General features: G+C 50.1%; 1 protein-coding gene across 1 annotated transcript; it reads right to left on the minus strand.

Moving 5' to 3' along the window:
• Nucleotides 1-841: 841 nt before the first annotated feature.
• LOC142441188 (L-amino-acid oxidase-like) lies at nucleotides 842-10,091 on the minus strand. Its single transcript, XM_075543240.1, has 6 exons — nucleotides 9,864-10,091; nucleotides 9,471-9,583; nucleotides 8,422-8,623; nucleotides 7,209-7,277; nucleotides 3,873-4,009; nucleotides 842-1,673 (listed from the first exon to the last, which is right to left on the minus strand). The coding sequence occupies exons 1-6, from the start codon at nucleotides 10,089-10,091 to the stop codon at nucleotides 842-844; spliced, it is 1,581 nt and encodes a 526-aa protein (XP_075399355.1).
• Nucleotides 10,092-11,343: the final 1,252 nt, after the last annotated feature.

Raw genomic sequence — 11,343 nt, forward strand, 5'->3', positions numbered from 1 at the left:
TGTTTGCCTATTTTCCCTCAGGCCTTCCAGGCAAGGAACACACAAGCAAATGGGGCAGGGCTGGCAGGAGGTCAAGTGCTTTGGCTCTGCGCATTCTGAGAGTTTTACTCATTCAATGAAACCTTCAAAATATCTATCACTGAATGTCTCCAAATCACTAATTATTTAGGAACACACACACACACACGAGAAAGGCAAAGCCACTGGGCATAGAAGTGAGAAGCTAGTCTAGGTTTGGGCCATTCTACTCCAACATGTGTGACCTTAGGCAAGTGTTTAACCTCTTTGAAAATCAGTCTTCCTTGTCTACGAATGGAGCCTGTGACAGTAGATTAGCCGCACTAAGATTGCTGTAGCGACACGGAGTAGCATCCAGCATGTGGCTGGTCCCACCGTAGCCTCTGAGAGCTTCATCTTAGGATCTAGTCACCAGAGGTAGAAGTGTGGACGGGAGTAGGAGGCTATGACCAGACTTAGATGAAAGGAATACTAGAGGAGTGGAGGACCCCAGACAGGCCCTCGGAAGGCGGACCGCACCACTCACCCCTGTAATTATTTGGGCATCTCATAGAATGTAGATAAAGCAAACTTAGTGATAACCTTAAATTTGGGAAACCCTTTATTGCTTTAATCGCTGGATCACACGTGGTTTGTTGTCAACTGGGTTGAGACATTGCTCACAAAACCTAGGGCACAGGTATAATAACTTCTTACACTCTTTTTTTATGGTCTTAAGTGACACCTCTTAAGATCTTTAGGCAAAATGGAGATAAATCATGACACAGGGTTTCCATATTTTATATTTTGAAATCACTCTAATTTCTGGGTGTTCTGAAGTTGTCTATAGCTCACTTTTGGAGTGGGGCCTTTTCTGGTTTCTGGGGCTCTTTTCCAAATCCAAGTGCACAGCTTCTTGGATGCTCCGTGCCGCCCTGAGTCCTGATTTGATGGCGGTGTCAATCCAACCATGAGGCAAAGTTGTGTGCTCACCAGCAAAGTGCACACGCCCTTCGGGCAGGCAGAGTTCCTTGGCATAGTCCACATACTGGTAGGGAGTGAAGAAGACAAAGCCGCCCATGGAATAGGGGTCCTGGCTCCAGTGCTTGACTGTGGAGTAGGGGCACAGGGCCCGGATCTCCTCTTTGGGGCGATTATGGACTGCGGCCAGGTCATCCAGGACAACCTCTTCCACCCGAGCATGATTCATGGCAGTGAAGAACGAGGAGTCGTCATCCAGGGTGTAGGACCCCAGGATGACTCCTGTGCCATTGGGGAAGACGTGGTTGGGGTAGTATATGAACCGAGAAGGCCGGTCCGTGATGGACTTGCCTCCAAAGATGCCGTCCTGCTCCCAGAAACGCTGTGTGCAGGCCAAGATCACTTTGGTGGCACTGCTGTAGTGGACGGAACGCAGTGCATCTTCTTTGTCAGGGGAGAGGGGTGGCCGGAAACGGAGGAGCCGAGCAGCCTTGGCAGTGCTGGCCACAATCACATAGTCTGCAGTCAGATGCTCTTTAGGCCGAAGTGGGTCCGATGTTTTGTAGGTGACGTGGACAAGGTCACCGGATATCTCCACCTCCTCTGCCGGTGAGTAGAGCAGCACTGTGCCGGGCAGGAGGGCATCTTGCAGGGCCCTAGGGAGCTGGTCAAAGCCCCCGATGATTTCATCAAACCTGGGAAGGAGCAGGAAAAGGAGGTTGAAGCAGAGTTAGCTGAAAAGACCATGGAAGCGGGAAGCCATTTGAAATGGACAGAAGGGTGGGTCTCTAGTGAACTTGCCCTGGTCCTGTGTGCTAGAGAAGCAGTTGGCAGGAGGGGCCACCAGCGAAAGTGGCTGTTAGCTATAGAAAAACCTGGTAAAGTCCTCTCCTCTGTGAGTTCCTGGGCAGGGTAAACACATCGGACTGCTACACAGAAATACCTTGACAGAAAGGCCTAGAAATCTACTTCCCCCCCGCAAATTATTCATCGAGACTATTTTGGGGGCACAATACTACTCTAGTACCAAACACACATGGGGTCAGCAGGAGGTGGAATCCGCTAGATGGCCACTGCTGTTTGTTTTGTGGCTTCTGGAGGTGTAAACACTTGCAAGAAGTCCCTGGATGGAGGAGTCAATGCATACTGTATGGATTGTGATAAGAGCTGTTAGAGCCCCCAATAAAATTATAAAAGACACAAATAAAATCAGGAAATAAATAAGTGATACAAGGGTATGTAGGGAATATACAGGTGGGGTGGGTCCTAGGGAGGGAAGGGGATTTCAGGGGTAAATAATGAAGGCACAAGGGGAGGGAGCAGCAGCTGTATCGTGGTTGCGAAACTCATTTTAAAGACGATGTGACCATGGGGACGTTGGATGCTCAGAAAGGGATGTGATGATTGTACAATTTTCCTTGAGATGATCGAACAATTGAACTCTTGAATTGTACGATATGTAAATTACGTGTCAATAAAACTGTTGGCACAACAAAGAGATAATATTAGTTCAAAAAAAAGAAAAAATCCGCGGATGATACAAATCACAAATGCAAAGATTTTAACCAAAAGGTAGCCAATTGAAATCCGCCCAGACGTGCCCTGAAAGAAAGGTGTGGTGCTCTGCTTCTGAAAGGCCACTGTCCGGAACACACCCTGGAGTCCAGAGCTCCTCTGGACATGTGCTGTTTCCCAGGAGTCAGAATCGACTCAGTGGCAACTAACGACAACCCAGCTCCTTGCTAGAGTGTGCAAGCCTGGATAGTGGGCTGTGAGCTAACTCACAACCACTCCTTTCTGGTCCCTGTGGGTGGCCACCTCTATGCAGGGCTGCAGGACGGACAACTCCTAGGCAGGCAAAGACCATGGGACTCAGTCCCTTCTACACAGTGCCCGGGACAGGGTCTAGCAGCACCGATAAAACCTTCATTCTATTGTGATTGCCAGCGGGTCTGTTTTGGGGAAGTCCCTTCCTTCTGCTGGCCCATGGTTTGCATTTACACCGATTTACCCTGAATCAGGAGTCCCTGGTTGTCACAAACAGCTGAAGTCTTAACTGCTTCATGAAAAGCAGGTGGTTCCAGTCCTCACAAAGGCACCTCAATTTATTTCTGGGGGGAAAAAAGAAAGCAAACCTCATGGAGCTTAGTTTTACTCTGAGACTTGTGTGGTCACTGTGAGTTGGAACTGACTCTTGGTTCGCTTGTGAAACCCTGACTCTGAATAAAACTGCTGGGTGGGAGCTGGGGCCGTGGGTCCCACAGAGCATCCTGCTGGAGAAAAAGAGGACCAGACCAATCAGTGCATGAAGCAGCCCCTCAGCCTGTCAGGGTTGGCAGCCTTTGCTTGGCCTCTCCTAAATGCCTGCACCTGTTCGAGATGTTCTTACGAATGCCAAGGAAAATTACAGCCCGGTGTATTGCCTCTTCCCAGGCCCAGAACATGCGACCACTGGCACAGCTTTCCGGGTTAGGATCCAATAAGGTCTCTGCAAAAACTCCCGGAGCAGAGCGGTACCACTGTTTGTCAACATGGGTGAAGAGGCGAGGTCCAGAGTCAAGATCTGCAGGCTCCAGAGGGGATTGCGAGGGGTTCTCAAAGTGGGATTCCCACACAGACTGCACTAGCATCCTCCCTGGGGGTGTTAGAAATGCAAATTCTGAGGCTCAACCCAGATCTTTTGATTGAGAATGTGTAGGCATAGGGCCTAGCAATCGATGTGTCAGGAGCCTGTGATTCTGATGCGCACTGGTGTTTGATAACCTCTGCCTTCTAGTGCTGCCGTTCCTTCTGGGATCCTCATCTGATCTTACCTGGTCCTGCTGCTGCTGCAGCTGGCCTTAGTAACTGACCAACCCCGAGCCCATTCCTTTCCTCCCTGCTCCCCTTCCCACCGAGGCTCCTGGTTGAAGGAGATGACAGCACGGAGGGTCTCTGTGAAGGCCTCATAGTAGCCGGCGTCTGCATTCAGCAGGTCCCCGATCATCTGCACAGCCCCACGGCTCAGGTTGCCCACCTTTATCAGGTACTCCTGTGAGGTGTGCAAGGAGAAAAGGCAGGCCGGTCAGAACGCTTGGAGGGGACATGGGCAATGTGTGAGAGACAGTGAGGAGTAGAAAAGTCAAGGAAAGCCTATCCAAGCGCTTTGATCCGGTCCCAGGGTATGGCAGGAATGGCAGAGCACAGGGCACGCTCAACAAAATACCCAGAGGCCCCTGGGCACCTGCGTGGCACACACACCTCTGAGGAAGGTGCTCAAGAGGCAATTCTCAGACTTGCTAAAAAGGAAAAGAGCTCTCTCTCTGGATGACCATGATTTGAGCCCTGTACATTGATCTACCTGTATAATTTTCATATGTTATGCTAAAATAGACAGTTGATTATGGAACAACACAGGGCTCCATAATCTCCCATGCAGTCTGACAATCCATGAAACATTTACAACTGACCCTTGAACACCATGCATGAGTTCCAATTGTGTGGCCCACTCATAAATGGACTTCCCCCTTTTGTTGATATGAGATGGATTCCAATGATGTATGTGATTAACATGTCAGTTCATCTCTTCATCATCTCCATTTATCTCCTCAGTATGTGGAAGAGCTACTCACACGGAGATGATCAAATGGAGGTGTTTTGAGTCATGTTTGAAACGCCTGTGCTCACCTCAGTAGCAACAGGAGGGAAAATCTGCAGTAAATGGGCCGGACACGCAGTTTAAATACATGTTGCTGACATGTCCACTGTAGTTTTACAGTTGACGAAGTTGAGGTTCAGTCTTCAGGTGTACCAGCAGACATATTGGGAAGATCTCTGCCCTGCCTTGTGAGAATTGTCTCCTCATGCCAAAAGTTGAAGAATCTAGGTACCAAGTATTCATTCCCATCCTGTCCTCAACCCTACTCTTCCTACCCCCAACAGCAAGTGACTGAGGTTTGCTTCCTGAGTACCATCCAGCCAGAGTCTGCCCTCCCTGTCCACCACCCTGTCTCTCAGGCAAGGCCAGTGGGGACCTGAAAAAGTTGGTTAGGTTGGCTCTTTGTGATTTTCACAGGACGGAGGGGCAGAGGGAATGTCTTTTATTCACATAGCAGAGTTAGTCCCTTTTCACCATCTGGGCTGGCCATCTGGGTCACAGGCAGATAAGGCCTCTCTGTTAGTAGATTGGGCAAAACCTCTTGACTCGACATCTTTCTTTAAACAAGAAGACAAGACCATCTCTCTCACTGCCATTGACTCAATTCTGAATCATAGCGACCCTGTGGGGCACCAATATCTCAGGAAGAGCAGCATTGACAAAGAGTGACTGTAGTGACATTGGAGAGAAAACCTTCAGCCTGGACAAGCAGGCTCACTGCTCAGTAAGTGGCACACTGCCTCAGCGAGTGGAGAGAATGTGTGTTTAAGGTCATGGGCACAGCTATGTCCTTGAGCTCCCTGTTTTGCCAGTACCTGTATCTCTGTGTTCTCTCTCTCTCTTCCTTCTGATACACCGAATATTCAGATATTGGCCAGACCACATATAGAAATAGAACTTGGGCCCATAAACTACAGCAGCCAGTCCAGAAAACTGAACTGTGACTTCTGTAGCTAGCTATCAAAATTGGTGAGGGTTTTGTCAGTAACTGCCAGCTTCCCTAACCCCAGCCCTCACCCTCCATCTCCTCACTTGGAATTTCAGATCAGCTAGAGAAAGCCAGGTATGCTCTCCCAACCAGTCACATAGGATGCCCGCTTTCCAGGTAGCTTCCCTATGGTCTCCATGCCAACACGCTCCAATCAGAGCACAGCTAGCTTCCCTTTTCTACCATAAAGCTTTCCACTCCCACGCCTCTCATGGAGGCTCTACCAAATGCAAATGATGCTGCTGACTCCCTGGATGCACAAGCTGTGAATAAATAGCCTCACTAGAGGCTTGGTGGCACTGGGGGCTACTAATTGCTTCTTTAAATAAGAAGGCAATCCCGCACCTTGCTCACTCCATCGACTCAGTTCCAGCGGCCCTGCAGGAGAAAGCTAAGGCTGTCTGTTACTGTAAAGAGGCACCGTCTTAGGAAACTTACTATCGGGTTGTTAGGAGTAGTCAAGTTTACAGGATGGCAGTGGGTTTGACATTTGGGCAATCGTCCCAATTTCATTCCTCCCTTACTCTTTCCCTCTTCCTGCTTCTCTTCCTCTTTCTCTCCGCCTTCATTCTTTTTTTTTCATCGTTTCTCCCTTCCTTCTATATTTATTGAGCATTATTTATGTGTCAAGGAGTCCAGGTAGTGTGGTATATGTTGTACTGCTAACTGCAAGGTTAAGAGTTCGAAATCACCAGCTGCTCTGTGGAGGAAAGATGCGGCTTTCTACTCCCATTCGGAGTGACAGTCTGTGAAACCCACCTTCACAGTTCTACCCTGTCCTATAGGGCTGCCATGAGTCAGACTTAACTCGATGGCAGCGAGTTTGGTTTTTTAGTTTGGGGTTATGTATGCATAAGGCACAAAAGCCTTGCCACATTTGGGCAGATAAAATGGCTCTTTTTGGCATGGAACTTACATTTTAGAGGCGCAGGACCAGAAATGAACAAGCAAGTTAATACACACGGAGAGAGAAAGATGGGGCTTTGTATTCCGGTAAGACAGTTACAGTCGCGGAAACTCACAGCGCGGTCTCACCCTGTCCTATAGGGTCCCTGCGAGTCGGCATCCAGCGGACCTCAGCGAGCGTGGTTTGGTTTTTTAGAGTGGAGGAAAATACAACAGGCAAAAGCAGATCAGAAGAGACTTCCAAAGCGAAGAGAGGGATGTTTCAGTTCAAGAGGACATGTGGACAGTGACCTGAGAAGACCGGGGCCCGTCATGGGGATCTTTGGGGAAGAGCTTGTGGCCAGAGAAAGCAGCCATTGCGCAGGCCCAGAAGGCAGCCCGGACTGGCTGCAGTGAGAAACAGCAGAGAAGCCGGTGTGACTGGCACAGGCCAGCGGGAACAAGAGGACTTAACTCTCACCCTTGCGATGCTCTGAGCCATGGGAAGGTTTCGAGCGGAGGTGGGGGCCTTCGGTGTTTCCCCTCTGACGGGGCTGGGGAAAGGCTTCCTTGCTAGCAATCGCACCTGTACGACTGGCCAACACTGTCTCCTGCCCCAAGCCAGGAGCTGTGGCTGGTGGTCCCATTGGAACTTCAAGAGGGGGCCAGAGAAGCAAGAAAGGGGGTCCCAAAAAGAAGGGGGGGTCCCAGAGAACTGACCTTGGTGGAGAAGGAGTCGTACTTCTCCAGCACCCGGCTGCAGCTACTCGTCTTCAGTTCCTCCACCACCTGGGCGTCAGGAAGAAGGGAAGGTGGACGTGTTGATGAGGGCACTTTCATCAGAACTCAGCTCCCACCCGAGCGTACGCCATCGCCCCACTTGTCTAGACGGCCCCTCCCGGCTCAATGCTCTCCTTTCGAAGCTTTGACCTGTGTTTGTTTCTGAGTCTTGATTTCTAAGCTGTGGGCCCCAGGGGTGTGAGGGTTCTGTTACTGGAAACCTCTCCAGTGGTAGATGAGGAGGTGTGCAAAGGAAGTGGTTGGGCTTCCCCGATAAGCCTGGGGACTCTGGGAGAAGGGCAGTTTACCCCCTTGTTCCTGCAATGGGCAGGCTTCTACAGGCTTAATGTGCTTATGCATGTTGCTGGGTGGTGCAAATGATTGAATGCTAGATCCCTAACTCACCCTGGAGATCTGCTGCCAACAGCCTTGCAAACTCTGCACCCTCGGTCAGAATTCACAACAACCACAGTCAGCGGAGCCCAGGACCCCTGGGTCTCTACTCCACAGAGGCAGCACAGGAATGAAGAAGAAGGGGAAAACTGTGTTCAAAGTTGAATAAGTATCAACTTGGAGAGAACGAAGGTGCAGAATGTGCGCCAGTAGGGCCTGGCCTCTGTTTCCCTGCTCTACCACGCAGGTCTGGTGATGATTATAACCCCAGCCCCCACCACAGACACTGCCTTCCTGCGTTCCTCACATTCACCCAATTGTCTCTGCACATGGAATCTCCACAAGGACCTGCATTTTCCAGAAACTGGGGCACAAGGAGGGTGTGTGTTTTGCCCTGGGTCACCCAGAGAGAAGTGCGAGGACAGCATTTGAATGTAGAGTCTGGTTTTCAAATCACCCCACCTTAAGTCTGGGGTCACCCTGATGGTTGTAAGAGACCTGCTGCGGGGCCGACCCTGTGAGGAGGGCTGATTGAGCTTTGAGATTGGTGGTGGTGGTGGGGATGGTGGGATGGTTGTGGGCACACAGTGGTGAGATGGAGAAAGAACCTCCTACTGGTATGGTCTGGCTTTTATGAGGGTGGGCCAAATCCTTTCATGAGAAAGGAGGGGACGATAAAACAGAAGAAGCTGAAGTGTTATCAATGACTTGCCAGGGGTGGCACCACACTGGGGTGACCCTGTACGCCACTTTCACTCACCTTCCTCAGTGACTGATCAAACAACTGTTCTGCAGTCTTCCCCTTCTCATCTGCTCTGATGGGGTAGCCCAGCAGGTGGGGGTTGGCGTGCATCTCTCCCATCCTCCGCCGAACCCCATTGACCAACACCCAGGTCTGGAGATTGGAGTGGCAGAACTCGCCAAGTTTTAGTCCAAACCTCCTGATGAGTTCTCTGGAGAGCCTGTAGGAGAAACCAGAGAGTGCTGGGACAGGATAGGAAGCTGCCCACCCTCACTGGGCTCACTCCCAAAATTCTTAGAGGAGGGAGCCTACAAAGAGGACCATCTCTGCCCCCTTGAGGATTCCCTGGTGCCATTAGAATTACCCGTTGATCTCCATCCACAGACAAGACCTGAGATATCTAGGTCCCCATGCTAATGGGATCAGGACTTGGCACACCTCAGCCGTTTTCTGATACTACCACACCAGGCTACCCCTCCTCTGTGCTGGCCCCATTTAAGCACCCAGAACATATTTCCGTGAAATCGCTGGTCTCCAGACTGCAGCCATTCTGAGTGTGAAGGTGGTATGAAGGGTGCCCAGGTGAGCCTTCCTGGACTTCTCCTCCCTGGAGCCTCTCAATGGGATACTCCAAGACCCTTGCTCAGGGTCCCCTCAGCAGGAAGTCCTCTGAGCAGCAGAAGCCCCATATCAGTTGTGGGAACCCCAGGTCTCCCACAATCACACCTGGGCCTCCCAGAAACCACAAAGAAGTTCCATTACTCCTGTCATGAGCCACCACCGCAATGATTCCTTACCAAAAAACCACTCGTGACCTTTCTAGGGATTTTTATCACCCCAATTTTCTTTGTGATCCTCAAAACAGCCTTCCCACAGGGTGCACATGAAGCAGATTTCAAAAGTGAGCCTGGGAGAGTTTCAGGGCCAGACAGGGAGCCACATAATGGGTAGGGGCACATTTGGGACCAGATGAAAGGTTTCTCCCACTGGGCCCAGACACTAGTCGAGGAAAGGATTCTGCTCCTCCCGTGATGACCTTATTCCCCCTTTCCTCAGCCAGCACCTACCTGTGGTTGGCAGGGATTCTCATGGCTCCCAGCTCCACATACCACTGTGCTCCAGGTATTCGGTGCGTCTCGATTCTGCCACCCACACGCCCCGAGGCCTCTAGGACAGTTACCTAGAAAAACACTTCTGCACTCAACAGAGCTGGCCCTGTCCCCTTCACAGTCTCTTCCCTCCAGAGAGGTCCAGCTCCCACAACCTTCTCTGAGGTTTTCCTTTTATTTTTTTAAAAAATGCTTATGGGCTTTAGAACCTAATTGTCAGATCCCTGGAATCCCCTAGTCCTTCTACCCCTCCCTGACACCACCCCTGCCCTAGCTCACGGAGGAGGTTGTCCCCCTCAGCTCTCTCCCCTCTTCCTGCTCAGGGATGACCCATCCATTACCATATCCTACCTGGTGGCCTGCATCCTGCAAGGTCTTGGCAGCAGTGAGCCCGGCCATGCCTGCCCCAATCACCACGATCCGCTTTCTTTCTACTGTCTGCCCCAGGCCGTCTCTCGCCAGCCGCACCAGTTCTTCGTACTGGGGGTCCTCGAAACACTTGACGAGCTGGCTGTTGAAGGTCTGGGTGCGGGGGCTCATTAGAAACAGGAGCATGAGGGCCAACCACCCTGGGAACATAGCTGTGGGAATGGTAGTCAGGCAAATGACTAGGAAGTCAAGGAAGCTCAGGATGGTTTAAATGCTTGTTGTGAGGAGAGTTTGTGTCATTAGGCTTGTGATGCAAGAATATTGCAAACTCCGGATGGCTTTCCTCACATGCCTAAGGGCACCTTAGTCAAGGGTCCGGCTAGACTTGGCCTTCCCTGGGGGTCAGTGCTATAATCCCAGGCTGGCTACCTGCCCAAGCAGCTGGCTCAATAGGAGGGCCATCACACTGAGTGCCTCCATCACTCCGCCTTAGGGTTAATAGACTACAGATAATTTAAATATTGGAGGTTTGACTCTCCCGAGAGTCACCTCAGAAGACCAGAAATGTGCTTCTGAAATAGTTCCGCTATTGAAGGCTCTATGGGGCACAGTCACACATGAGGTTGCACTGAGCCATGGTGGATGTGGCGGCAACTGGAAGATCCAAATTGCCAGACCCTGTGGGTAAGGATGGAGGGTATAAAGACGTGATTTGAAATTAAGGCCAACAGGAACCAAGAAGTGCATGAGAGATGACAACATTCCCAAGCCCGGGGGGGAGATATCAGATTTTTAACTTTTCAATCTGGTGGTAATTAGAACTCAGCATCCTCATTTTCCAGAGAGAGTTGAGGCTCAAGAAGGTGAAGAATGTGCCAGGTGGTGAGCCTGCCCTTCTAGTACCTTCTAAGCAGGGTTCCACCTCATTCTCCTTGTTCATTTTCTACCAATCTCCCGGGGAAGGATGTGCTGAAAACTTCCTTGGTGCTATTTGTTCCTGATAGGACCTTATGAGAAGTCTTTGGTTTTAGTATTGCTGTTTTACTATTTTTTAAGCGAACATGCATCTTTGTGTTTCCTTTGTGTCCCTGCCCATAGTGCAAACGTTGAGAGGCGCCGGCCTCTGGCCCAACTCACCTTTTAAAATATGCACACTCAAACAGATACTATAGGAATCTACTCGTATTCTTTATTCCAGTCTCAGGATTTATAGAAATATTTAATGTAGGCTGTCTTTCTCCCTTCATTTACAATCAAGAAAAAACAGTGGCATTATAGAAAAAGGAAAAATAGAGGGACAAACCATTCGTAATCTCTTCTATATTCCTATTTTCTTTCCTTTTAAAATCATTTTAATAGTGACTCATACACTCTTATCACAATCCATACATATACATACATCAATTGGATAAAGCACATCCGTACATTCTTTGCCCTAATCATTTTCAAAGCATTTCCTCTC

Source organism: Tenrec ecaudatus, chromosome 2 (assembly GCF_050624435.1).
Source record: "Tenrec ecaudatus isolate mTenEca1 chromosome 2, mTenEca1.hap1, whole genome shotgun sequence".
Classification (NCBI taxonomy): Eukaryota; Metazoa; Chordata; class Mammalia; order Afrosoricida; family Tenrecidae; genus Tenrec; species Tenrec ecaudatus.

Coding starts and splice junctions, on each gene's coding strand:
- LOC142441188 (XM_075543240.1), bottom strand. CDS start 10,091: ATGTTCCCAGGGTGGTTGGCCCTCATGCTCCTGTTTCTAATGAGCCCC. Junction 9,584..9,863: donor TGCAGGATGCAGGCCACCAG/GTAGGATATGGT, acceptor GTGTTTTTCTAG/GTAACTGTCCTAGAGGCCTC. Junction 1,674..3,872: donor TCCTTCAACCAGGAGCCTCG/GTGGGAAGGGGA, acceptor GCTCCTTCCCAG/GTTTGATGAAATCATCGGGG.